At 52.9% G+C, this 26,078-nt stretch overlaps 3 protein-coding genes across 3 annotated transcripts; 2 read left to right on the top strand and 1 right to left on the bottom strand.

The window, feature by feature from the left end:
- Window positions 1-1,091: 1,091 nt before the first annotated feature.
- Window positions 1,092-9,580, top strand: SMYD5 (SMYD family member 5). Its single transcript, XM_042812832.1, has 13 exons — window positions 1,092-1,187; window positions 1,266-1,374; window positions 2,452-2,591; window positions 2,794-2,915; window positions 3,636-3,705; window positions 4,140-4,244; window positions 4,721-4,783; window positions 4,988-5,058; window positions 5,370-5,476; window positions 5,822-5,878; window positions 6,898-6,992; window positions 7,247-7,317; window positions 8,083-9,580. The coding sequence occupies exons 1-13, from the start codon at window positions 1,092-1,094 to the stop codon at window positions 8,219-8,221; spliced, it is 1,245 nt and encodes a 414-aa protein (XP_042668766.1). The 3' UTR covers window positions 8,222-9,580.
- Window positions 9,581-9,828: 248 nt separating this feature from the next.
- On the bottom strand, window positions 9,829-12,388 carry PRADC1 (protease associated domain containing 1). The gene is made up of 5 exons (XM_042812543.1): window positions 12,285-12,388; window positions 11,745-11,845; window positions 11,417-11,526; window positions 10,614-10,781; window positions 9,829-10,397 (listed from the first exon to the last, which is right to left on the bottom strand). The coding sequence occupies exons 1-5, from the start codon at window positions 12,337-12,339 to the stop codon at window positions 10,277-10,279; spliced, it is 555 nt and encodes a 184-aa protein (XP_042668477.1). The 5' UTR covers window positions 12,340-12,388; the 3' UTR covers window positions 9,829-10,276.
- Window positions 12,389-12,603: 215 nt separating this feature from the next.
- On the top strand, window positions 12,604-24,301 carry CCT7 (chaperonin containing TCP1 subunit 7). Its single transcript, XM_042812542.1, has 12 exons — window positions 12,604-12,710; window positions 14,189-14,342; window positions 14,469-14,575; window positions 14,961-15,086; window positions 15,923-15,975; window positions 16,447-16,618; window positions 19,356-19,520; window positions 19,928-20,116; window positions 20,707-20,804; window positions 21,243-21,375; window positions 22,516-22,722; window positions 23,713-24,301. The coding sequence occupies exons 1-12, from the start codon at window positions 12,705-12,707 to the stop codon at window positions 23,935-23,937; spliced, it is 1,635 nt and encodes a 544-aa protein (XP_042668476.1). The 5' UTR covers window positions 12,604-12,704; the 3' UTR covers window positions 23,938-24,301.
- The last annotated feature ends 1,777 nt before the right edge of the window (window positions 24,302-26,078 follow it).

Here is a 26,078-nt window from a genome sequence, read left to right on the forward strand (position 1 = left end):
GACTCGGCATCACCTGGGTGTCCCCAAGTGCCGTATTTCCATGGCTCTGCAGCGTCCCAGGGACAGTGCCGTTCCCTGGGCAGCCTTCACCAGTGCCTAATTGCTGGTGAAGTACAACACAAGTACATCTTTTGCCCATTTCTTGCAGAATTCGCCCTATATTTATAGCAAGAAATGCCACAAGGCGTTAGGCAGGCAGAAGGGTTTGAGTCACGGCACAAGCGGATGCTCCATGCTGCATCTTTGCACCGAAACCTTACAGAAAGGGAATGTGCCGTGGTTGTATCGCAGTGTTTTGCTGTTATGTGCATAAGTGGTGAAAACTGGCATAAAAAGGAGCACGGATCGCCACGGCTGCAGGATGGAGGGATGGCCCAGCAGAGCAGCGCTCCCTATGGGGGCTCGCAACAGAACCACGATTTGTTTCTAACTCGTGCCGGCAGTGACACCTAGTGACCCAAAACACCTGAAAACGTCCCAAAATTATAAATCCCTCCTTCCCGTATCCAGACAGAGCTGGGATGAAGGCAAGCAGGCGTGAATGAGAGAGCGATGCAATGCTGCTCAACTCGGTGTTTGCGTGGATTTTAGGCGTTTACGGGGAAAAGCAAGGCGTGTGTTAATGACCTGGAGGGAATTTTGAATGATTTTTTTTTATGGAAAATAAAAGAGTTTGCAGCACGCTGAGGAGGTGCCCAGGGGTACGGTGCGTTCTCGCACGGACTGGTGGTTAAAATGAAATAAAACCGATCGCAGAGACACCAGCAAGCTCCCAGCTGCTGTCTGTCCATCTGGGGAAGAGCCCCAGCTCCGATATGGGGCTTTTTTGAGGTGTGTGTGTTGTGTTTTTTTGGGGGGGGCGGCTGGGTGGGGGGAGCCAAAATGGCCGCCCGCCCTGTGGGCTGAGGGGCGGCGGGAGCGGAGCCCCAGCGCTATGTGGGGAGCGGCGGCCATCTTCCAGCCGGGCAGGGCGGGAAGGGACGTGGAAGAGGAGGAAGAGAAGGAGGAGAAGAGGAGGAGGAGGAGGAGGAGGAGGAGGAAGAAGCACTCCCCGCCCCCGTGGGTCAGAGCGTGGAAGTCGCCGCCCGAAGATGGCCGCCGCGGCGGGGGACGCGCGCGGAGCGGCGTTGGGAGCCCGGTCGGGGCTCGGGGCCGCGGCCGAATCGCGGTATATCAGCAGCGCTAAGGTGAGCCGTGCCCGCCGCGCTGCGGGGCGAGCTCCGTTTAACGTTTCCCCTTAACGCCGGGTTTGTCCCCCGTGGCAGGGGAAGGGGCTGTTCGCCACCCGGAGCATCCGCAAAGGGGAGGCGGTGTTCGTGGAGAAGCCGGTGGTTTCGTCGCAGTTCCTCTGGAACGCGCTGTACAACTACCGAGGTGAGCCGCGGGCTGCGGGTCGGGGTGGGCTGGGCTCCGCTGCTGCTTCCAGCTCCGGCGTCCCCAAACGTGTGTGCTCGCCGATCCCTCGGCACCACAACCCCGCGGTTCTGGAGCACCTCCAGGTTCCCCCATTCCTTTGGCCACTGCCTGCCTGATTTCCTCATGTCCAACCCGACCCTCCCACGATGCAGCTGAAGGCCATCAGCTCTGGTTCTGTTGCTGTTGCTGAGCCGCACCTCGCCCCAGCCTCTTTCAGGCAGCCGTGCAGAGCCGTGAGGCCTCCCCTGAGCCTCCTCCACCTTCAGCCATCCCATCCCCTCAGCCTCTCGCCGTAAGATCTGTGCTCCAGATCCTTCACGCCTTCATTGGACACCGTTAAGAAGGTGGAAGAGCAGGCACAGATTGAAGGAGGCTGCCAACCAAACCATCGTGCTGGAAAAAAAACCTAAAATACGCTGGGGACACCACAGTTTCTGAGTGGTGTGGGTGCTAATCCACATGATCAGCCATTGGCACCAGGGAGGTGGTGGAGTCACCATCCCTGAAGATGCTCAAGAGCCGTGGAGATGTGGCACTGAGAGGCACGGTGGGGGTTGGACTTGGTGATCTGAGAGATCTTTTCCAATCTTTATGCCCTGCATGTGGTGGGGGTTTGGAGATTAGCGACCCTTGAGGTCCCTTTCCAACCCTGGCCATTCTGTGATTCATGAGTCTATGGAGTACAGCCTGCGGGGTTGCCGGTGTTCTTCAGAGGTGTGAAAGTGGAAACCAGTCAACATTTAAAAGTCTTTTTTTTGTGTGTGTGGCTTAAGCTGTTCCACTGGGCTCTTGCTTTTGGGTGGGTCTTTTGGGACAAAAGGAGGGGATGGAGAGAAGAAATGCGAAAGTAGGGTTGGACGCAAGCTGGGCCTTGTCCTACCTAGACTGTGCTGTCTGCTGGGCTCTGCTGCAGGTCAGCAAAAGGAGGACACTTGCTGTGTGTATCATGCAGCCCTTAAAGACAGGGGTGTGCTTGTCGTGTGTCATAGGGCCCTTAAACACACTGGGGCATCTGGTTGTGTTTTCTGCTTGCAGCCTGTGATCACTGCCTGCGGGCTTTGGAGACAGCAGAGGAGAATGCCCAGCGACTGCTGGGGAGGAGCTCTCTGGTGCTGCCTCACCCAGAGCAGTGCAGCATCCGCAAAGACCTGCACCAGCAGTGTCCTCGCTGCCAGGTATGGGGTTGTCGGGGGGGACCGTGATCTTCTTGGGGTCGCTGCCTCCTTTGTAGCATCCGGGCAGGCCTTTGGTGTGGCTTTCTGCCCTATAATAGGTGACTGCTTTTTCCTTCTGCTAAAGAGCTGGGGCTCGGCTGGGCCCAAGAAGCCCTTTTCCTGCTGCTGTAGCCAATGCCGGGTGCTGTGCCTCTTGCTCTAGGTGACATACTGCAGTGCTGAGTGCAGGCAGGCTGCTTTGGAGCAGTACCACCAAGTCCTCTGCCTTGGCCCATCCCGTGATGACCCCACGCACCCCCTCAACAAGCTGCAGGAGGCATGGAGGTAGGGGATCAACCCACCTGTTGCTTACAGGCTGAGGTAGTGGCTGTCCCAGGCTGGGTGATGCTGGCTTGGGACCAGGCCTGAGGGCCATTGTTGCTTTGCATCTCTGCATGAGGGACATGGAGGCTGTGGGACACTGCTCTGCTCTGCAGCCCTGTCAGGGTATGTGTTGGCTGTGGTGGGGCTTTCACTTGGGGCTGAGCACTTCTTATTTGTCACCCACTAAAGGGCTATCAAGCACTATGCTGCGTGCCCCTCACTCCTGCAATTTTGTAGTGTCTGCACGTTTCCAATCTTTCAGAGATCTGCCATCTCCAACCTAGGATCTGCCAAGCAGCACCCTTGTGGATACATTAATTCTTGTCCCTGCTTGCAAATGTTAAAGTGGCACAGAGGGGTGAAGCGACATCTCTGCCTCAAAGCTGGTCTCAAACCCCAGTTCTTGTTGCAGAGTTGGGCTTTGAATGGGACCATAGGTATTCTTTGGACTGTAGTTTGGCAGAATAGTGGGGAATTATTGTATGCTCTGAGCAGCCAGGTGGGTGCCAGCTTCTTGCCCCCAACAGCATCGTGTCTCCATGCAGCGGTGCTGGCTTGGCTGATTTGCTGTGACAGATGAGTGCAGGCCTGCCCACAGGGATGGCAGCTGCTCCTGCCTCCCTCCAGCTTTTTATTTCCATACCAGCACTGATATCATCGCTCTCCTTTTTTGTTCCCCAGAAACATGCATTATCCACCAGAGACTTCCAGCATCATGCTGATGGCCCGGATGGTTGCCACTGTCAAACAGGTAGGTTTGCAGTTTGAGTCAGCAGCTGCCAGCGTGTGGTTGCCTTTTCCTGTTGTGGCTGTTATTCTCAAGGACTGATCTCTTCTCAAGTGCCTGGCAGAGCAATTTCCTGCTTGAATAGATGTCAACATCTCATGATCCCTGGCCATAGAGACAGCAGGCAGCAGGGGATGCATCTATGCCCTGAGCCAAGCAGATCATTTTTCCATACCAAATTAATTAGACAGAGCTGAGCCTTCCCTTTGGCTCCTTTTTTTTTCAGCCTGGCAATCTCAATGTTTACTTCCAATAAGCTACTACTGTGCAACTGCTTCTGATGGTTCTTGATGGCAGACTGAATATATCTGAGCTCAGTGGGACTCATCCTCCCTCTCTCTCCCAGCTGGGGAAGGAAGAGGTGTTGGTGCAGTACATTTGCTTGATTCCTGTTTCAGGCTAAAGACAAGGACTGGTGGATCAACGCCTTCTCCCAGTTCTGCAGTAAGACAGCAAACGAAGAGGAGGAGATTGCACACAAGCTACTGGGGGACAAATTTAAGGTAAGAGCTTTGGGCATGTTGGATACTTGGAATCCCTGAACCTGCCCTCTTCTTGCCCGCATCTGTGAGTCTGTGGGTGCAGCTGGGATGGGAGACAATGGAAATCCCAAGCACAGTGGAGATACAGAGCCCTGTTTGGAGCCAGCTCAGCTGATAGAGAGGAAATGGGCTGCTGAGAGGGCTTTGGAGTTGCAGTCCTACAGCAGGACATGCTGTTCCTTCCTGTTGCGGGGATGTTTCAGCTATGGAAATGGGTCAGGGTGTTAGTTAGCTGCTGAGTATCACCTCAGCAGGTGAGTTTTGCTGCTAAAGTGAGTGGCTTTTCACTGCTCTAAGGGCAGCAGCTCTCAGCCTTGCAGAGAAGGACCAGGAGTCTGACTTCTGAGCCTCCTGGCCTGTGCTGGGCTTGGCTGTCGGCCTGGGTCTGATTCCCAGCAATGTCTGTCCACCCTGATGGTGTTGTTGTGTTCTGCCAGGGCCAGCTGGAGCTGCTGCGTTTGCTCTTCACTGAAGCCCTTTATGATGAACAACTCAGCAGGGTGAGTTGAACCAGGAGAAGTGGGACCTTCTTTTGGGTGCCAGTCCTTTTGGGCTATTGTCTGCCCCTAAGGCCAGGGCTTTCCTGGGACTCTGCCCATTTCTTGCTTCCCCTAAAGCTTCCTGTGGGGTTTGAGGTGCATGCAGACTGGAGTTCTGCTGCAGATTGGCCTGAACTCAGCTGTTTTCTGATCTCCCTTCTGCAGTGGTTCACTCCAGAAGGCTTTCGATCTCTCTTTGCTCTCGTTGGGACCAATGGCCAAGGCATAGGAACCAGGTAATGGGGCTTTCTGTGTGTTCCTTGCAAGGCAGAAAAGATGAAGCATGGAGGGTGTGTACAGCCTGCAAATCTGCATTGGTCTAAGTAATGGCTGGGCTCAAACATGGGAAGTGGGGCTGGGGAGGCAAACGTAAAAGCAGTCTTTTATTTCAGCTCTGTCCAACCCTTTGGCATCCTCCTGACAGACCTTGGCCACTTGAAGCCCCTGAGTTTAACCCTTAGATCCCATGTGTGAACTCCCACTGTGTACTGGCAGTACTGTGGGGCTGTAATGGTGTCCTTTAATGGTGTCCTTTACTTCCCTGTAGCTCTCTGAGCCAGTGGGTGCATGCTTGTGATGCATTAGATCTCCCCATGCTGCAACGAGAGGAGCTGGACGCCTTCATTGACCAGCTCTACAAAGACATTGAGAAGGGTAAGGCTCTGCTGTGGCTGTAGGTAGTAGCATCAGGCAGCTGGAAGGCTTATCTGAGGATCCTGTCCATAAAAATACCACTTATAGCCAATGTTCTAAGACTTGTAGCATTTGTCTGTTTGGATGAGTACAGGGACAGGTCAGGCAGCGTGTGCTTGAGCAAGGAGTGCAAATCTTCATGCCCTCTGTCCCTCCCAGTGGGAAGGGAAAGGTGCTTTGGAAACAGCCCTCCAGCACACAGACCCCAGAGCAGCACTTTCTGTCAGCACATACATGAGCTGAATGCCTGGTAGAGCCAGACAAATTCGTGCACAGCTTTAACCTTCACCCTTCTCTGTTCTGCAGAATCTGGTGAATTCCTCAACTGTGAGGGGTCAGGTCTCTACATGCTCCAGAGCTGCTGTAAGTAACACTTACAGGGATAAGGACTGGGAGGAGAGCTAGTTGTGAGGAGGGAGTTGTGCTGTGCTGGAAAGACTCACCTCTAGGCACTGGAACGGGTTGCCCAGGGAGGTGGTGGATGCCTTGCCTTATCCTTGGAGACATTCAAGGTCAGGCTAGACTGAGTTCTGAGCACCTGATGGAGCAGCAGATGTTTCTGTTCATTGCAGGGAGTTGGACTAGATGGCCTTTAAGGGTCCTTTCCAACTTGAACGATTCCTAATAGCCTCTGGCAAAGTGGGTTTATGCTTCCCATCAGTGGGCAGGATGGGATTGGTGAGTTGGGATGGGATTGCTGCTGTCCTGTGGCCTGGTTGCTCTCTCACTGTTTCCTGGCATCCTGCCTGTCCTTGGAATGGTCAGTCCTAGCCTGAATGGTCTCAGATGTAATGTGGGCTCCAGGAACATCATGTGCAATTAGTGAAGAGACAATCTCCTGCCTTGTCTGTGTGTAATGGAGCTGAATGAGCCATTAAAGCAAGGGAGGAGCCTTTCTTATCTGGGCTGCTAGGATGTGGGAAAGGTTGACCCAGCACTCAGAGCTTCCTTGTGTCACTCCAAAGCGTTTTCAGCGCAGTGGGGTCTGGTCACTGGCTGCTGTGAGAGCTGGGAAGTAAGGGAGCAGTGCTACCCTGTGCACCCTTCTGTGGGCACACAAAGGCATGGGATGGTGCTGGGCACCCCAGGGGTTGATCCAAGACAACCCTGTCTCCTCGAGTGTTGTTTTATTTTTGTTTAGAGAGCCCTGACCCTGCACCTTGTTCTGCAGGGCACCTGGGGCTCTGTAATGTGAGCAAAGAGAGCAATGCTGGTGCCCCTACTGCAGATGGTGTGGCTGAGCATTGTGCTGCCATATCCTTAGCCACAGCACAGCCCTCCCAGCTGGAGGTGCTGGTTCCTGCATGCCCCTGTCCACCAATAGCCAAAAGAGCAGAGTTAGGCCACTGACATTTAGCAGCTTTACCCTCTCTTCCTTTTAGGTAATCACAGCTGCATCCCCAACGCTGAGACATCCTTCCCAGACAACAACTTCCTTTTGCATCTGACTGCTCTGGAGGACATTGAAGCAGGAGAGGTGAGACACTGGGGTGCAGATGAACCTGAGGTGACATCATACCTTAGCAGTCCCCGTGTCCCCTTCTTCCCCCACAGACCCCAGCCCAGTATCTTCTGCCTCTTGCATTATTTTTGCCTGGCTCTGGTGGATTCACACCTTATTCTGTGTGGGAATTACCAGACCCACTTGGCTGTCAGGGGGACCAGTACAAACTGCTGCTTTGGGTTCATAGGAGGAAGCTCTCAGCCTGGCCTGTTTCTCTTTGCTGACAGGAAATCTGCATCAGTTATTTAGACTGCTGTCAGAGGGAGCGGAGCAGACACAGCCGCAACAAGATACTCAGGTACAGGAGCTGTTTGGAGAGACGTGGGGGTAACACACATCTCCAGTCACAGCCTGGGCTCTCTGTTATGGCCCTGCCATGCGGCTGTGAGCTGGCTGGTGTGCAAGCTGGTGTGCTTGTGGCAGTCTGTATGTGCAGCTTTGCCTGTGCTACTGTCAGACTTATCTCTGAGCAAGCCTGGGGTTCCGTGCTGTTGTCATATCATAGAATCATAAAATGGCCTGGGTTGAAAAGGACCACAGTGCTGATCTAGTTCCAACCCCCTGCTATGTGCAGGGTCACCAACCAGCAGCCCAGGCTGCCCAGAGCCACATCCAGCCTGGCCTTGAATGCCTCCAGGGATGGGGCATCCACAGCCTCCTTGGGCAACCTGTTCCAGTGCCTCACCACCCTCTGAGTGAAAAACTTCCTCCTCATATCCAACCTAAACCTCCCCTGTCTCAGTTTAAAACCATTCCCCCTTGTCCTATCACTACCCATCCTTTTAAACAGCTGTTCCCCTTCCTGTTTACATGCTCCCTTCGTGGGCTGCAGCTCATTTGGTCCCCTCTTTTGACTTGGCAAACCCTTGCTGTCCTCACCACCTTCCTTTTCCATCTCCATCCTTCTGCTAACGATCCCCATACTGGTGTCCAGTCGCACCTGCAGGGTGGAGAACACCCCCCACCCCTTCAAATCAGACAACTTCCACCTCATCTGAGCATCATCAAGTCTGAGTTGTGCCTGTCTCATCTACCTTACACTTATTCCTGACCCCCTTTCCAGGGAGAACTACTTGTTTACCTGCTCGTGTCCCAAGTGCCTAGCACAAGCTGACGACCCCGATGTGACATCGGACGAAGAGGAGGAGGCTGAAGGGGAGACGGATGATGCAGAGCTGGAGGATGAGATGACTGATGTTTGATCTTGGCCTTGGGCGAGAGTAAAGAGATGGGATGGGACCGGGGGGGTCCTCCCAGAGGCAGCAGCTTTAATACTACAAACAGGGTTGTGTTGTGGGGTCGGGTGGGAGGCCGTGTGTGCCGGCAGAGGTCTGGCAGAGTGGGGCAGCAGGGGGAGCTGGAGGCAGGCCCTGCTTCCACCTGCCCTTGTGCTCTGTGCGTGTGTGCGTGTGTGTGTGTGTTTACCAGCCCATCCATTTCTCCCTTGTGAGGTTGTGAGCCAGCAGCCCCCCTGCCATATCCCAGACCCCAGGGGCCAGCTGGTGCTTGTAGGGGAAGCTGAAGGAGAGCAGGGCCCTGGGCTGGGGTAGGGGACATGGTAGTGGTCGTGTTGTGGCCACCTCCGAGGCTCCTCCCGTGTCAGTGCTGGCCATGGGTGTGGAGGAGCATGTCCTTTCCTACCCTGCAGGGATGAGGGGAATATGTGTGTGTATTGTGAGGGGTACTATTTAATGTCTATATTAGCACTATCTACACACCAAGGAGCTGGGGTCCTTATATATACTCCATTCCATGCCTTGACTTGGTGAACAGCAAGCGAGGATCAGAATGATCTTGCAGGTGGGACAGAGATGCCTCAGGGGTGGCTCAGATGCCAGTCTAGCAGGGAGAGAGGGGCTGACCCTGGCAGGGATCTCCCTCCTGCCCCAACTTTATCCTGGATATGATGCAAAGCTCCATGCAGTGATTGCTGGGCTGTTTGGGGAGGGGGAGGTGCCACGCTGCTAGCACAAACCTGACACAGATTACCACATTGCATAAGCAAAGCCACCTCCAAATCCCAAAAACTGTTTTGGGTTTTGCAGAGTGAACTCCCCAGCTTGGGCTACGTTGGGAGGATTCATAGGAATTGCAGCCGTTGTACTTCCACATAGAATCATAGAATCACCAAGGTTGGAAAAGACCTAAAAGATCACCCAGTCCAACCACATGTGAAGCAGTTTGTCTGTCCACAGCACCCAGCATGAAGTTGTCACTGGCAACCCACCTCACTGCCAGCCACTGATGCTGTGAGCAGCTCCGGGGTGTGCAGTGCCCAACTGGAAGGAGGGGACAGCTTTAAATGACAGACTGACAGCAGGCTGGGGAAGCACCCAGGGTATTTTTTTTTTTCCCATCTTGGGTTCTGGGGAGGGTGCTTTTCTGCCACGTTTCCCTCGGGCCTGTGGGGTTTGGATTGTGGGAATGGAGGTGATGCTGTGGATGGGCACCTCTGACATGACCATCACTGCCAGCCCTGCACCCCGCTGCTTGTCCCCAGCCTCAGGTGTCCCAGGGCCACGTGCCCTTCAGTGTTCGTAATAAACCGAGACTGGTGAGAATTGGGGCTGTGTTGTTTGTACTGTTACAGAGGGATGGTGGTTGAATGCAGAGAGGGAACGGGGGCTGGTCTTGGTAGTGGGATGGAGGGACAAGGGCAGAAGTGTCCCCCAAGGTCTGGGATCTGGGTCTGTGAGGATCTGACATGCGCCCTGCCCCAGCTGCAAGAAGCAAGGGAGTGCAAGAAGTGAATTGGGAAAACCATCGTTAGGGACAAGACTACTTAAGAAAAAAAAAAGAGCAACTCCCCTTTTTCTAAAACTCATTCACACTTCATTAGCTCAGACAAAAATATACAGATGTTGGATGAGCCCTGCTGGAACAGACCAAGCCCGTGTCAAATGCTCCCTCCCCTCCCCTTTGGACTGCATCCATATAATACTGCAACCCCCTAAATCGGCACTGCAAACTACTGTTGGTATCTCAGCACTGTTAAAATGTTTCTCAGGGAAGCACTGGCCTGCGCTGCCCTCCCAGAGAGTCACAATGAAGTTTGCTCAGTGCCAGGCTCAAGGTACCACCTTGGGCTGTTCTGCTGTTCAGCTACACGCCAGCGGCAGCATAAAGGTTTTAACCATTGCTAAATCTGGTGAGGCTGGTGGGATTTCTGGAGCCAGGACCCTTCCCTCACACCTGATTCCTGGGCAAGCTCCTGGGATCCACCAAGAAGTCCTCGATCTGCTGCAGTCTTCCCACCTCTACCAGAAGGTCCAGGGGGGCTGCATCATTTCGTACGTTGGGATGCTGGTGACATTGACAGGAATGGAGATGACAGCCCATGGGAGTCCGTGCTGCTCCAGGGAGCGTCGGATCATGTACCTGGAAGGGGAAGGGAACGATATGTATGTATGAAAGAGAGCTGAGACCCAATGGACACCGCCTCCATGGGAAAATGTGGATCAAAGTTACTGAATCCACCAACAAATTGGCTCATAAAGCCCAGGCGGCACACACTGTTCACTGGGATGAGTTGGGAATGAGACCTGTCCCTTCCCACGAGGTGCAGATCAAATGTTTCTCAACCAAGGCACTTACCCATCCCTGCCCAGCAGGAAGAGAGCGGGGATGTCAGCCGTCCTCCTGGTGCTGTCCTGGATCATCTCAATGTAGAAGCTGTCATTATCATAGGCGTTATCTGCAATGATCACCGCCCGTCCTCCGTGCTCCTGGATCACACGTGTCTTGGACAGGAACGAGCAGCCCCTGGGACAGAGGGGACAAATCTTTGGCTGGCAGCTGCCTACAAAACCTTCTGTGTCCTCCAACTGCAGCACGACTGACAGCATTGGCAGACAGAAGGGCGGGTGGGATGTGTGTAGGTCTGTGTCCCAGCGTTGGGCCCCTCACTACAAGACAGACATTGAGGCCCTGGAATGTATCCAAAGAAAGGCAGCAGAGCTGTGAGGTGTCTGGAGCACAGCTCTAATGGGGAGCAGCTGTGGGAATTGGATGGGTCAGTCTGGAGAAGAGGAGGCTCAGGGGAGACCTTTCAGCTCTGCATAACTCACTGAAAGGAAGCTGGAACCAGGGGAGGGTCAGGTTGGATATTAGGAAACATTTATTCTCCAAAAGAGCAGTCAGGTACTGACACAGCTGCCCGGGGAGTGATAGTCACCATCTGTAGAGGTGTTCCAGAACCACGGAGATGTGGCACTGAGGGATGTGGTCGGTGGGGATGGTGTGATGGGTTGATGGTTGAACTTGATGTCTTGTCTTTTCCAGCCTTAATGCCAAAGCTTGCCCAGGAGATGATGCACATGACAGGGACTGTTTCCCTGGCACCATGCCTCTCAAAAAATCTCAAACACTGGACAAATAGAAAATAAAGAGACACGTACCCCCTCTCCACCAAGGCGATCTGATCCTGGATGAAGACACCATTGTTCAGCTCTCCGCAGGCTTCGGGGGGATCTGCTGGGACCAGGTGGATCTGGTCGTACCTTGTGTTCTCCAAGGATGAAACAAACAGGGGTGAGTGGAATCGGGGCTCAGGAGCACGGCCACCGCTGTCCCCAACCCCGCTCATCCCCACGGAGGCCTCTGCAGCACACACAAAGGGAAGGCTTTTGGAAAAGCAGTCAGCTCCATTTTTAATAGACGGTTTTAAGGCCGTGCGGTGGAGAAACAGAAGGAAGGGGAAGCTGAAGTTAGTGCTTCGTTACTTACAAACACCCCACCAAAATCCTTGGCCGGCGTGGCGGTGAAGATGTAGCGGATGTCTCCAGGGCTCAGCACTTGGAAATAGAGGTACTCATGGATACGTAAACCTGCGTGGAGAAGGGGAGGGAGGGAAAGGGGAAACTTGTGAAAATAAATGGGAAATAGCCCAAGGGGACAGGGAGCGCAGAGGGGAAATGCACCCAGATTCGTACCCGTAGAAGGAAAACGCACTCAGATTGTGATGTGTGGAAGGTGAATGCACCCAGATGAGGGTGCACAAAGGGGAAATGCAACCAGGCCAGGGTGTGCCAAGACAAAATGCACGCGGATCGGGGTGCATAGAAGGCAAACGCAGTCAGGCCGGGCTGCACTGGGGGGAAATACAGCCAGGCTGAGGTGCAGAAAGAGGAAGAAAGGGGACGATTAGGCCACGGAGCACCGAGGGGAAGCGCTATCGGGCCTGGGTGCGCTGGGGGAAAATGCAGCCAGACCGGGGAGCACCGAAGGAAAATGCAGCCGGATCGGGGCACAGGGGCCGGCACTCACCGCGGCCCGGGCAGGAGCAGAGGCAGAGACAGAGCCATAGCAACCGGCGGAGCATGGCTGCGCCCGGCAGCACCGCCGCCCCGCCCTACCCCGCGCCCATTGGCGGCGCTGCTCCGAGAGCGCCTTCCTATTGGTTGTCGCTGCTGTCAATCGCCTGAGGGACGCCGGGAGCTTCGGTCCTGTCACCTCACTCCGGCACGGCGGTTTGCCTCCGGTTCTCCGTCTCTATGGTGATTGGGGGAAAGAAGGGCGCCTCGCTGCGGCCGCTCTGTCCGCCTGCACCATAGAGCGCGGCCGGAAGTTGCCTCCTAGCAATGCGCGCTTCCCCTCCCGCCCTCAGGGAAGCTTCTGGGCGGCGCGGGGCATTGTGGGTGCGCGCCTGGCTCAGCAGCGGGAGCGGCAGAAAGGAGCGCCGCCGAGATGATGGTGAGCGCAATCCTCCGCCATCCGTCCTGCTGTCGTGCTGTGCTGCCGGGCGTCTGCCCGCTCAGCTTCCGCCGGGTTGTGGGCGGGATTGTGGCGGGGTCGATGGGCGTTCGGCTCGGCGGGATGGCTGGAGATTGGGGTTGATGGAGATGGTGGGCCTAGGTCTGGGTCTGGGTCTGGGTTTGGGCCTAGGTCTGGGTCTAGGTTTGGGTCTGGATTTGGGCCTAGGTCTGGGTCTAGGTTTGGGCCTGGGTTTGGCTCTAGGCCTGGGTTGTGTGAGAAAACAGGCCCAGGGGTCCCAGCCTGGAGGGCAGCGGTTTGTGCTGGGAGCTGTAGTCCAGGAACAGAGGGTGGAGGTCGCTCATTGTGCCTGCTCTGAGCCACCGCAGTGCTGCTGGGGAGCAGGCAGGGCACAGGGGTGTGGAAGGATCCGGCGTGTTTCCTTTCATGAGATGTCTTCAGGGTGTAGTCGGTGGTGATGCTCACACCTCTTTTCTGCTCACCCCAGGCCCTCGGCAGCACTCTTCAGTGCAGCAGTCATTGTTCAGTGCTGCAGTCATCGTGTATTATTCCGCTGTGCTTTCAAGCAATTACTTAAATCTGGGTACCTAACAAAACTGTGCAGTGCTTGGACATACAGCTTTGCCTGCAGGGCGCCTGGTCATTTTAATGCAAAGGGCAGATGCTCTCCTGGAGCACAGAGCTTTTGCTATGGCCTTTGGTATTTTATAGCCCCTACCTGTATGCTTGAGCTGACTCCACCACAGTTTGCTGTCAGCCAGCTGTAACCACTTTGACAGCGTTCACCTACCATGTGCTCAATGTGAGCGCATTTTTCAACATCCTTGTGAGGTCTGATGGGGAAAGGGCTGTTGTGGCTGTTCTGCTGAACAGGTCAGTCCTTTCCAATCTGGTGCTGAAATCAGGACTTCACAGGGCTGTGCTATAGAGAAGGAAGCTTTAGTGGTAGGACAAGGGAGAATGTTTTTAACTGAGACGGGGAGGTTTAGGTTGGATATGAGGAGGAAGTTTTTCACTCAGAGGGTGGTGAGGCGCTGGAACAGGTTGCCCAAGGGGGTTTTGGATGCCCCATCCCTGGAGGCATCCAAGACCAGGCTGGATGTGGCTCTGGGCAGCCTGGTCTGCTGGTTGGTGACCCTGCACATAGCAGGGGGTTGGAACAGGATGATCACTGTGCTCCTTTTCAACCCAGGCCATTCTGTGATTCTATGATTCCAAGCTTAGTTAGTTTGTGGGGTGTGTTGGTGCCACTTGAGTGAATTTCAGTTATGCTCTGGAAGCATGTGACACCCTGCCTTGGTGTGGTGGAGGCAAAGTGGGCTGTGTGGGTTGTACTTGCTAAGCAGAGGGACTCAAGGAAGATGCAGGTTGTATTCTTGGCCTTTCAGTGCAGTGTGAACTTGCTGGGCTGCTTGTTGAAATTGGAGCAACAGCTCTGCTGTTGATTCTCTCCTCAGCCAACACCAGTTATCCTGCTGAAGGAGGGCACTGACACCTCGCAGGGGATTCCCCAGCTTGTCAGCAACATCAATGCCTGCCAGGTGATCGCCGAGGCTGTACGCACCACCCTGGGACCTCGGGGCATGGACAAACTCATTGTGGACGACAGGGGTGAGCGTTGCACAGCAGCCTCTCTGCAATAAGGCTGGAAAAGCCCTGTTCGATGTCGGGGTTGTGTGTTTCAAGGTGGCAAGGACTTTATTTGGGGCTTAGCTTCTTTTTCTGAATCACTTCTAGGCAAAGCCACAATCTCTAATGATGGTGCCACCATCCTGAAGCTCCTTGATGTTGTCCATCCGGCTGCGAAGACGTTGGTGGACATTGCCAAGTCTCAGGATGCAGAGGTAGGAGGGATAACCTGGACAGGATGCAGCAGCACAGTGGCAGCTTTGTGTTAAGGAGTCAGACTCAGTTGTGGTCTGCTGCTATTTATCCTGGTTTCTTTATTGCTACCATCTCTTTCGTGATAACTTTAAAACCCTTAACTGAGTTTTCAGCCAGGTTTGGTAAAAGGGTTTGGAGATTGTATGGGTGCAAAATGACATCAACAGAGGTGGCTCGGAGATGGCAGACCTCACTGCACCTTCAAACAGAGCGCAGTCTGAACCCGGCCTGTTGTTGATCACTGAAAGAACCAGCCACGGTTCTGTGAGCAAAGAGTTATGAAATCTGTTTACCTCTGGAAGCCTCTGCACTACGTAGGTGACACAGAGTGTTCTGTCTGTGCAGGTTGGTGATGGCACCACATCTGTAACTCTGCTTGCTGCCGAGTTCCTGAAACAGGTGAAGCCCTACGTGGAGGAAGGCCTTCATCCTCAGATCATCATCCGTGCCTTCCGCACGGCCACGCAGCTGGTAGGGCAGCACTGTGCAGGATGGGTTAGAAGGGTTTTAAATGTGTGAGGATCACAGTGAAATCCCACCAGAGTTTGTTAAAAGTTGTTTTTCTATGGTGTAAAAAGGAGGAAACTACTTTGAAGCGCCTCTCCTATGAAGAAAGGTTGAGGGAACTGGGATTGTTTAGCTTGGGGAAGAGAAGGCTCTGGGTAGACCTCATTGTGGCCTTCCTGTACTTAAAGGAAGCGTATAAACAGGAGGGGGAATGGCTGTTTGTGAGGGTGGATGGTGATAGGACAAGGGGGAATGGTTTTAAACTGAGACAGGGGAGGTTTAGGTTGGATATTAGGAGGAAGTTTTTCACCCAGAGGGTGGTGAGGCACTGTTCACAGGTTGCCCAAGGAGGCTGTGGATGCCCCATCCCTGGAGGCATTCAAGGCCAGGCTGGATGTGGCTCTGGGCAGCCTGGTCTGCTGGTTGGTGACCCTGCACACAGCAGGGGGTTGGAACAGGATGAGCACTGTGCTCCTTTTCAACCCAGGCCATTCTGTGATTCTGTGATTCGTTTAGCACGGAATCATTACAGCAGGAAGCATTACAGCTGTTGGAATCTGAGCGATTTTTGCTTGGATTGTGTCTGAGGTTGCATGTAAAGGTGCTTGAACTTTACGTGCTGCTTCTGGGCGTGTCTTACAGTTGCTGTAGTGGGAAGGATGACATAGCTCAAACACTTGAAACTGCAGTGATGTTGAAGGAGGGAATGAAAGATAGCATAAAATACAAAAAGGAGTTGGAGATCTGATCAACTGACAAGCATGAATCATTAATCCAGCTGTTGGTTTGTGTTTTGCCAGGCTGTAAACAAGATCAAAGATATTGCTGTTTCAGTGAAGAAGGAAGATAAAGAGTAAGTTTCCTTTACGGATGACCTGGTTGTGCCTTTCTGCCTTCTGCTGTCACTCTGGCTGAGGTCCCAAGGTTGGGTTGAGCAGCTCTGGCCCCACGGTGGAGCTGGCTATTGGAACTTCCTGCTCCTCTGGGAATGATGCTGTGCTCTCCCTTGGGCTGCCACTGCAGCCAGGGATGTAGGCCAGTGTTTCCATGTGCATGTAGGGGAAGCTAAGGACTGAAATAAGTGGCCTGATTTCTTTTTTCAAGTGATGGTGAAGATGTGGCTTTTGCTGAAATCAGTGTTAAATGCTCAGTGCTTCTCTGAAAATCATCTCAGTATTCAGGTGTTGAATAACTGCAGTTCAAGCTAGTTGTGTTGCTGGGATGATTATTCAGGTTAAGTTTTAAGCTCTGTGTCTTGATCAGACCACGACTAACACCTCCATTAAAATGTCAAGGTTTTTCTTCTGTTTTTCTCCCATTGCAGCGAGCAGAGGAGCCTGCTGGAGAAGTGTGCAGCCACAGCCCTGAGCTCTAAACTGATCTCCCAGAGCAAGGAGTTTTTTTCCAAGATGGTCGTGGATGCTGTCATGATGTTGGATGACTTGCTGCAGCTCAAAATGATTGGGATAAAGAAGGTGCAAGGAGGTGCTCTGGAAGTAAGTTCTGCTGGGGCCTGGGATGGGAGGCAGTGATTGCAGCTCCTTTCACTTGACACTGGCATAAATGCAGCCTGATAACAGCACCTGCTGGGGAGTCAGCAAAGCAAAACACTCTTATCTCTTTGCCTCCACAGCAGGTATTGTTGGTGATCCAAACACCATTTATGTGGAGGGGGAAGGGCTATTTGTGAGGGTGGATGGTGATAGGACAAGGGGGAATGGTTTTAAACTGAGACAGGGGAGGTTTAGGCCAAAACGAGCGTACCTACTTTGGTAAATTTAAAAGGAGAACTGGCTTCAACAGATGAAGAGAAAGCTGAGGTGCTGAATGAGTTCTTCACCTCGGTCTTCACTGGTGGCCAGGATTCTAGTCTTTTTCACGTCCCTGAACCCTGCATCCCCAAACCTCTATGTGGGGACCAAGGAGGTAAATCCCTCCCCACTGTAAGGGCAGAGCAAGTCCGAGAGTGCCTCCTTAGACTGAATGAATTCAAGTCTATGGGGCTGGATGGCGTGCATCCCAGGGTCCTGAAGGAGCTGGCTGAGGTGGTTGCCGAGCCGCTCTCCATCATATTTGAGAAGTCGTGGCTGTCAGGTGAGGTCCCGGATGACTGGAGGAAGGGTCACGTCACTGCCATATACAAGAAGGGGAGCAGGGAGGACCCGGGGAACTACAGGCCGGTGAGTCTCACCTCCGTGCCTGGGAAGATCATGGAACAGATCCTCCTGGACAACATGCTCGATCACATAAAGAATGAGCATGTGATCCGAGACAGCCAGCACGGCTTCACCAAAGGAAGGTCATGCCTCACTAATCTTGTGGCCTTCTATGATGGAGTGACGGCATTGGTGGACGAAGGGAAGGCGACTGATGTCATTTACCTGGACCTGAGCAAGGCCTTTGACATGGTCCCCCACCACATCCTCATCTCCAAATTGGAGGGAAGTGGATTTGATGGGTGGACGACCCGATGGGTAAGAAACTGGTTGAAAGGCCGCAGACAGAGGGTGGTGGTCAATGGCTCTATGTCCAGGTGGAGGCCGGTAACAAGTGGTGTCCCCCAAGGGTCTGTCTTGGGACCGGTGCTCGTTAACATCTTTATTAATGACATTGATGAGGGAATTGAGTGCACCCTCAGCAAGTTTGCTGACGACACCAAGCTGAGTGGTGCGGTTGATACGGTGGAAGGAAGGGATGCCATTCAGAGGGACCTCGACAGGCTGGAGGGCTGGGCTCGGGTGAACCTAATGAGGTTCAACACGGCAAAGTGCAAGGTTTTGCATTTGGGCCGGAAGAACCCCAGGCACCCGTACAGGCTGGGAGGAGTGGTCCTTGAGAGCAGCTCGGCAGAGAAGGACCTGGGGGTCCTGATGGACGAGAGACTGAACATGAGCCAGCAGTGCGCTCTGGCAGCTCGAAAGGCAAATGGGATCCTGGGCTCCATCAGGAGAGGGGTGGTCAGCAGGGACAGGGAGGTGATTGTCCCTCTCTACTCGGCTCTTGTGAGGCCCCATCTGGAGTACTGTGTGCAGGTGTGGAGCCCTCAGTACAAGAAAGACATTGAGATTTTGGAAAGGGTCCAGAGGAGGGCAACTAAGATGATCAGGGGGCTGGAGCACCTCCCCTATGAGGACAGGCTGAGGGAGTTGGGCTTGTTCAGCCTGGAGAAGAGAAGGCTGCGGGGTGACCTCATTGCAGCCTATCAATACCTGAAGGGAACCTACACCCACGAGGGGAGTAAACTCTTCCAAAGGGCTGACAACAGCAGGACTAGGGGAAATGGATCGAAGTTGAAGGAGGGAAGATTGAGGTTGGATGTTAGGGGGAAGTTCTATACAAGGAGAGTGGTTAGGCCCTGGAACGGGCTGCCCAGGGAGGTTGTGGATGCCCCATCCTTGGATGTGTTTAAGGCCAGGTTGGACAGGGTCCTGGGCAACCTGATCTGAATGTGTGTGTTTGGTGGCCCTGCTAGGCAGGGGGGTTGGAACTACATGATCCTTGAGGTCCCTTCCAACCCGGGTGATTCTGTGATTCTGTGATATTAGGAGGAAGTTTTTCACCCAGAGGGTGGTGATGCACTGGAACAGGTTGCCCAAGGAGGCTGTGGATGCCCCATCCCTGGAGGCATTCAAGGCCAGGCTGGATGTGGCTCTGGGCAGCCTGGTCTGCTGGTTGACTCTGCTTCGTAGCACAGTGCTGGAATACCTGTTGTGTGCAGGTAGGAAGCTGATGTGGGGTTGTGGGAGAGCCTGGTGCGTGGTGCTTTCTCCTCCCTGTATCCTGTGTAGTTTGGCCTCTTGCTTGTTCACTTCAGGGGCAGTGTTGGGCAGGGTTGTCCTGCTTGTGAAAGCAAACCAGGGCACTCACACATGGAAAAAAAAACCCTGAAGTGCAGGGCTGTGAATGAGAAATACCTGTCTTCAAAGGATAGAAATGGGAAAGACAACAGAGAGAGAACAGATTGCTCCCTCCCTTGATCTTGAGATTGTGAATAGCATCTTTTTCTGTGGCGTCTTGAGGGATAGAAAGGAGGTGATAGAAGATGGTTTTGTGAACAGAGAGAAGGAAATATCTGCTGCTTATTTGCTTCAAAAGTGGGTTAATCAAAGGAGACAGCTGTTGGTGGAAGCTTTGTAAACGAGGACTCTGTGGCAGGGAGTTTCCTTTGGGAGTTATTAACCCTGCTGAGAAAACCCTGGGAGGCTGAGCCTGACGAGTGTCCCTCTCTTCAAGGATTCCCAGCTGGTGGCTGGAGTTGCCTTTAAGAAGACATTCTCTTACGCTGGGTTTGAAATGCAGCCCAAGAAATATCAATCTCCCAAGATTGCTTTGCTGAATGTGGAGCTGGAGCTCAAAGCTGAGAAGGACAACGCTGAAGTCCGAGTGAACACAGTGGAGGTAAGAGCTGAAATGGGAGCTTGTCCCCACCCTGGGTGCCTGCTGGGCTGTTGTGGAGCTGGGCACCCAGTGATTGCCATCTGCACGTCTTCCTTCCTGGAGATACGTGCTGTGTTATGCTGTCTGTTCTGGGGGAAGAGCATGAATATTGCTATCTTTTCCTTGGGTCATCCTCTGTATCCTTGGTTCTGCTGCTGGAAGCACTTGACAGATGTGGTTCTTTGTCACAGAATGACCTAAAATTGCCTCTGAGAAAGCAGTTAGCTGCCATGGATGGCTGCGTGGAGCAGTGTTACTGCTGCCTTTGCTTTAGAAGAGCTCTCCCTTGGCTGATGCTGTGGGGTGGCACTTGCAGTTCCATTACAAATCCTGTGTAACGTGTGTTTGTTTCTTCTCACGCCTACTAGGATTACCAGGCCATCGTGGATGCTGAGTGGAACATCCTGTATGACAAACTAGACAAAATCCATAAATCTGGAGCCAAAGTTGTCCTGTCCAAGCTGCCTATTGGTGACGTGGCCACCCAGTACTTTGCAGATAGAGACATGTTTTGTGCTGGCCGTGTCCCAGAGGAAGATCTCAAGAGAACTATGATGGTGAGCTGCCCTGTTTTGGCATTAAGACTTTAGACTTAGCTTGAATGGTGCCAGGCTGGTCAGGCCTCTCCCAAAACAAAACAGCCATCATTTACTGAACACGCTGTTCCTTACAAGGATGTAAAATGAAAAGAAGACTGATTTATTTTTTTTTTTTTATTACTATTCTTTTCCCCCAAATTGTTACGATGCAGAACTGCAGCATACTGACAAAACTGTTCCTTGGTGGAATGAATAACTGCAGGCTGATTGCACCTGTGCTGCCTTTTTTCCTCTGGTGCTGTATGTTGTATGTTGGTAGAAGTGTATTTTCCCTGCTCCTTGCCTGTTCTGCTGGCATTGGTTTTCAGCTGTTAGTAGCATCACCATCATCTTTTGCTGTCCAGGATCATTTCTGTTGCTGGTAGCCAGCCTGGATACACGATGGGAGAAAAGTAGAAGGTGTTTTTTTTTTTTTTTCTGAATCTATCCTGCAGGGTGGTTTTGTATCAGCTAAAAGCTGGGCTGCTTTGGAAGAGTGGGAGCCTGCTGGGCAGATTTGTCTCATTTGTCAGCACTGGTCGTGCCACATTTTATCTTCCTCCCTGCAGGCCTGCGGAGGTTCCATTCAGACGAGTGTGAATGCCCTGTCAGATGATGTGCTGGGCAGGTGTGAACTCTTCGAGGAGACCCAAATTGGAGGAGACAGGTAAATGTGCCAGCAGGCTGCCCACAGTCCTGTGAGAGCACTGGTGATACTGGTTTGGAAAGGTGGGGTATGAGCACGAGCAGCTTTGAGCATCTCTCAGGGTGATGGTGCAAAAAACAAAGATTGCGTGATTAATTCTCATGAGCCTGAGGAATAAGCTTTCGTTGAAGTCTTACCTCTTTTAGATGCATTTGTGTTTCTTTGTTCCTCCAGTACCCTACAGAAGGCTTAGTGGTGTTTTCATAACTCTAAAGCAGCACCTTTTGGGGTGTTGTGTGTTACCTGGCTCAGCTCCGGATCTGATACGGTCACTGTGGGGTGGGACAGCTGCAGCCATGCATTTGGCTTGGAAGGAATTTCTGTGTCCCCATGCAGTGTTCCAGCAGTTCTAAGCCTGATTTCCATTGCCTTAGCCCTTCTTGTGTCGTGTGTTGGCAGGTATAACTTCTTCACGGGCTGCCCAAAGGCAAAGACTTGCACGATAATCCTGCGTGGAGGCGCAGAGCAGTTCATGGAAGAGACGGAGCGGTCCCTGCACGATGCCATCATGATAGTCAGGAGAGCTATCAAGGTAAGGGCCAGCAGAAGCCCTTCCCTGCTGGGGCTGAGCTGGCACCGAGGCTGTTGATCACACCTGGCACAGCTGTAGCTCCTTCCAGCAATGTTTTCACACCTCAGCATTTGGCTGAGGTCTCTCTGGGAGAAACCCAATGCTCTCAGCCTGTGGAGTGGAGCACGCAGACAAGCAGTGTCTAATTGATTAACTCAAGTGCTGTTTCCTGGCTGTGGCAGAATTCTCTCTGCAGCATTGCCATCTGCTTTTCAGGCATGCCTGGTTTTGTCTCCTCTGTTAAAGTGTTGTAACTTAACTGTGCTTGCTGGATTGTGGTGTATTCTGTAAACACCTTCAAGAAGGGGAATGGGATCTTTTGGGAGTGCTGGGTGGTGTGCAGTGGGAATAGCAGGGCTGATTTGATGTGCCTGTTAGCTTCTCAATCTCATGTGTACTTGTTCATGCTGCTTGCTGCCTCTGTTGGTGACTTCTGGCCTGGGCAGCTGTCTCCTTGCTGTGGAGGTGGGCAGGTGGCACCAAGAGGGAAGCCTGAGGCCCATGTGACCATGCTGTACTTGCAGGGCTGCTGGTCCTGTGTGATGGCTGTTCTCTGTATGTGGGTATTTCTGGGTTGTGTGCAATGTGTGGGGATGATTTTTTTTTCTTTTCTTTAAGCTCAAATGCCCTGGGGGGATGGGAAGAAGCCTGTCAAGATTTTTGGAACTGCTTTGCTTTCAGAAAGAACATCCTGATCTCTCTGCTGAAGCAGATAGGGAGGGAAAAAATAACTAGGAGCAGAACTTGGCCGCTGAGTGCTGCTGCAAATCTCTTCTGTTCTGAATGCTTCACAACAATGAGGGGAGCTTGTCCAACACAAGGGAGGCTGAGGTCTGCTGGCACAGCAGTGCACACCATCCCCCTAGCTTGCAGGTGGCAGGGAGGAGCTGCTGGCAGAGGCCACCTGAGGTTTTTAACCTATTTCTGAAGCACCCAGCAAAGCTGGCAGGTGCTCCCAGCAGGGATGGCAGCGGCCTGGGCAGGACGGATTCCCCTGGGCCTGGTGGATGTGCATTACCCCAGCGTGCTGTAGGAAAGGAGGCTTTCCTGCTCTTCCCCTTCCTGGAACAAAGAGTGAGCGTGGCCTGTTTTCTCTTCCAGAACGACTCTGTTGTCGCTGGTGGCGGTGCCATAGAGATGGAGCTCTCCAAATACCTCCGTGACTATTCCAGGACCATTCCAGGCAAGCAGCAGCTGCTGATCGGTGCTTATGCTAAAGCCCTTGAGATCATTCCCCGCCAGCTCTGCGACAACGCTGGCTTTGATGCCACCAACATACTGAACAAGCTGCGAGCCAAGCATGCGCAGGTAGGTGCAGGGAGAGCCTGCAGAGCTGGTGTCCTGCGGTTGGATTTGTGGTGGGCTCCTGTCCTCCTTCATTAAATGCCGAGGTTTGTTTTCAGATCCAGTGTAGGCTTGAGGCAGGTTTCTATAAAAGGAAGTGATATGTTTTCCCTTTGATCACAGCTGTCGGATGACTTTTTTAGAGCTGGGAGTTCTGATTTGCTATTTAAAAATGCATCGTTTGTCAGGAGGGAGGCTTCTATATTAAACATTGAGGTAATTAGTATAAAAGTTGCCTCTGTGGTGTATTTTCCAGAGGAGCTGCAGACTGAAGGTCCTGAATGCTTGAGATCATTGTCTCTTCATGAAGGTCTTCCTTCCTATGAAGAAAGGTTGAGGGAACTGGGATTGTTCAACTTGGAGAAGAGAAGGCTTTGGGGAGACCTTGTTGTGGCCTTCTAATACTTAAAGGGAAAGGGAAACAGGAGGGGGAACGGCTGTTTGTGAGGGTGGCTGGTGATAGGACAAGGGGGGATGGTTTTAAACGGAGACAGGGGAAGTTTAGGCTGGATATGAGGAGGAAGTTTTTCACTCAGAGTGTGGTGAAGCACTGGAACAGGTTGCCCAAGGAGGCTGTGGATGCCCCATCCCTGCAGGCATTCAAGGCCAGGCTGGATGTGGCTCTGGGCAGCCTGGTCTGCTGGTTGGTGACCCTGCACACAGCAGGGGGGTTGAAAATATATATGATCATTGTGGTCCTCTTCAACCCAGGCCATTCTGTGGTTCAGTGCTGAGGTGGAAAGCAGTCACAAAGTCTTCTACGACTTCTTTGTGAAGCGGAGCAAACTTCCCATGTTAAGCCCTGTTTTCTGACTGCTGTCGCTTCATCCCCTCGTGTGAAGGAACGCTGCCAGCTGCTCTCTGCCTCTCCTGCAGTATTTGCATGTCTTTGCTTGCTGGTGCGCTGCCCTCGGGTCTCGTTGTAACCAGACCCTCTTCCCTCCTCTCTCACAGGGAGGCATGTGGTACGGTGTGGATGTCAACAACGAGGACATCGCCGATAACTTTGAGGCCTGTGTGTGGGAGCCGGCCATTGTGCGCATCAACGCGCTGACGGCCGCCTCCGAGGCCGCCTGTCTTATTGTGTCAGTAGATGAAACCATCAAGAACCCTCGCTCCACAGTGGATGCCCCAGCTGGCGGTCGGGGCCGGGGTCGGGGCAGACCCCACAACCACTGAGACCCCTCTTTGTGGCTCTGTCCTGACGGGGTTTGGCGCTCACCTCCGACGTGCAGATTGGGAAAGAGTTGGTTCCTAGTTTTAATTAAGAGGTCGTTTACCAGATGGTCGTTTTGAGGGCAGCTGCTGGCCTTGTTTAATTAGAGTCAAATCTTGGTGTTGGCGGCGGCAGCCTCCCGTGAGGTGTTGTGGCCCAGCCCTTCGTGCACGGCACTGATGCCTGTAGGCTCACCTCGTGCTGAGCAGAGCCCTCTCCGACGCTGGTGGGTGTGCCTGCGGTTGGTTGATATTTATATGTCTTTCTGCTGGGGGTTTTGAACCCAGGTTCAAACACAATAAAACAATGGCAGAGTTTTGGTGGCCAGCTTGGCTTCTTTTCTGAGGTAACAGCTTGTGGTTCGGGTAGCTTGCAAACTGTTTTCTGTCCTGTTCTTAAAACTCACGGTACTGGGAAGTAGGACTGATTCCAGTGCGTGACAGTGCTTCATCTCTACATTTGTTATAGAGTCACTGAATCATTCAAGTTGGAAAAGACCTCTTAAGATTCCCAACCCACCCCCTGTGCCCTCTGACCGTGTCCCCAAGTGCCACATCCCCATGGTTCTGGAGCACCTGTATGGACAGTGACCCCCCCTGCTCCCTGAGCATCATCCTGTGCCAGTACCTGACTGCTTGTTCAGAGAAGTTTCCTAATTCCAACCTGAATGCCCCCTGGTGCAACTTAACCCCATTGCCTGTTGGGAGAAGAGGCCATCCCCACCTCCCACAACCTTGCCATTTATAACTAGCATTTATTTGATGCTGCTCAGTGATATTTCAACTCGCTTCGTGAGCTGGGGAGTGGAGGTGGTGCCCTCAAGAGAATGGAAATTAGGAGGAGGACTCTGCCTCCAGTAAGCCCTGAGTGGGTGACTGGTGCCACTGGTTTCTTGCTGAGCACTCAGGGCAAGCACTGACCTGTGCTCGCTGTGCCACCTGTGTGAGCCAAGACCCCCACCTCGTTCTTGAGAGCCTTTATTCAACACTGAATCATAAAAAAGCTCTTTACACCTTTTTTTTTTTTCCTTTTTTTTTTCCTGTAATTCTTTAAATACACATTGTTTACACTCGGCAAAGTTTCAAAGCAACAACATCAAAGTGCGTCTACAGGTGATAGTACCAACCAAAGTGCTAAAACCACGGGTGGGCAGCAGCTCCTTGGGGACACCTCTGCTGCCCCCAAGGCCACCCCCGTGTCCCCTTCTCCAGCACGCTGAGCATTGGGGTCAGGGTGACCGTGGGATGGGGGGTAGGGACGTTTGGTTCTCCAGACACTGGCACATCGCTGCGAAAGACTAAAATAGACCTAGATTTCTATAGAGTTAAAAAAATAACTTAGGAGGCCAACTCGCTACCTTCCAAGAGGGGGCAGGCTGTACAGGGCGCCTCAGACACGGCTCTCTGGGGCTGAGCTGCCACCAGGAGAAGTGCTTGAGGGAAACGATTGCCATTCTGGATAGCTGTCCATTGGGGAGCGTGTTCTCTGATTATCTCTGATTATCTCAAAGCAATGTGCGTTGCTGCGCTCGCACCCTGGAGCAATTCCACCCACCCCTACCATTGCACATGCCTGTCCCCGGCCCCAGCCTGGGGCTGGATCAGAAAGCCCCATCTTTCTGTTTTTGGGCAGTTCTCCCATCTCTTTGCTGCCGTGGGGCAGTCGCTCATTGCCACTGCTCTCCTTTGTGCCACCATCCTGCTGCGCTTTGGTTGCGACAGGCCATTTCCAGCTGCTAATGTCACCCTGCTCCCCGTTCCTCAATTCTTTTTAAAGCATTTTGTCATTTGGCACCGGCTCCCAAATGCTTTACTCCACCTGAACCTGCAGGTTTTCAACCCAAAATGATAGGAAGAAGCCATGTGCCAACTCCCACGCTGCCAGCTTCATCTTGGCTCCTCTTAGAGCTGAAAGAACTGCTTTGAGAGGAGCCTTTATCAACATTTCTCGTGGCTCTTTTTGTTTCTTGTTTCGTTTTGTTTTTAAACTGAATTCAGACCTTTTTGGCCACGTAAGTCCTGTGCCTTCTGACTTGTGAGCCCTGTTGACCTTTTGGATATTTTTCTCTTGCCACCTGCCTTGTTTGCTTGACCATTGAAATCCT

Source organism: Centrocercus urophasianus, unplaced genomic scaffold (assembly GCF_019232065.1).
Source record: "Centrocercus urophasianus isolate 14NV4802_14NV808 unplaced genomic scaffold, USGS_Curo_1.0 seq_13, whole genome shotgun sequence".
Classification (NCBI taxonomy): domain Eukaryota; kingdom Metazoa; phylum Chordata; class Aves; order Galliformes; family Phasianidae; genus Centrocercus; species Centrocercus urophasianus.

Bases quoted from the DNA above. Each gene is read 5' to 3' on its own strand.
- CCT7 (XM_042812542.1), top strand. The intron at 14,343-14,468 runs GTGAGCGTTGCA...AATCACTTCTAG, and splicing joins ACTCATTGTGGACGACAGGG to GCAAAGCCACAATCTCTAAT. The intron at 20,117-20,706 runs GTGAGCTGCCCT...TCCTCCCTGCAG, and splicing joins ATCTCAAGAGAACTATGATG to GCCTGCGGAGGTTCCATTCA.
- SMYD5 (XM_042812832.1), top strand. From the start codon at position 1,092: ATGGCCGCCGCGGCGGGGGACGCGCGCGGAGCGGCGTTGGGAGCCCGG. The intron at 3,706-4,139 runs GTAGGTTTGCAG...TTCCTGTTTCAG, and splicing joins TGGTTGCCACTGTCAAACAG to GCTAAAGACAAGGACTGGTG. The intron at 5,477-5,821 runs GTAAGGCTCTGC...TCTGTTCTGCAG, and splicing joins CTACAAAGACATTGAGAAGG to AATCTGGTGAATTCCTCAAC.
- PRADC1 (XM_042812543.1), bottom strand. From the start codon at position 12,339: ATGCTCCGCCGGTTGCTATGGCTCTGTCTCTGCCTCTGCTCCTGCCCG. The intron at 10,782-11,416 runs GTACGTGTCTCT...CCTCTGTCCCAG, and splicing joins ATCGCCTTGGTGGAGAGGGG to GGGCTGCTCGTTCCTGTCCA. The intron at 10,398-10,613 runs GTAAGTGCCTTG...TTCCCCTTCCAG, and splicing joins TTCCTGCTGGGCAGGGATGG to GTACATGATCCGACGCTCCC.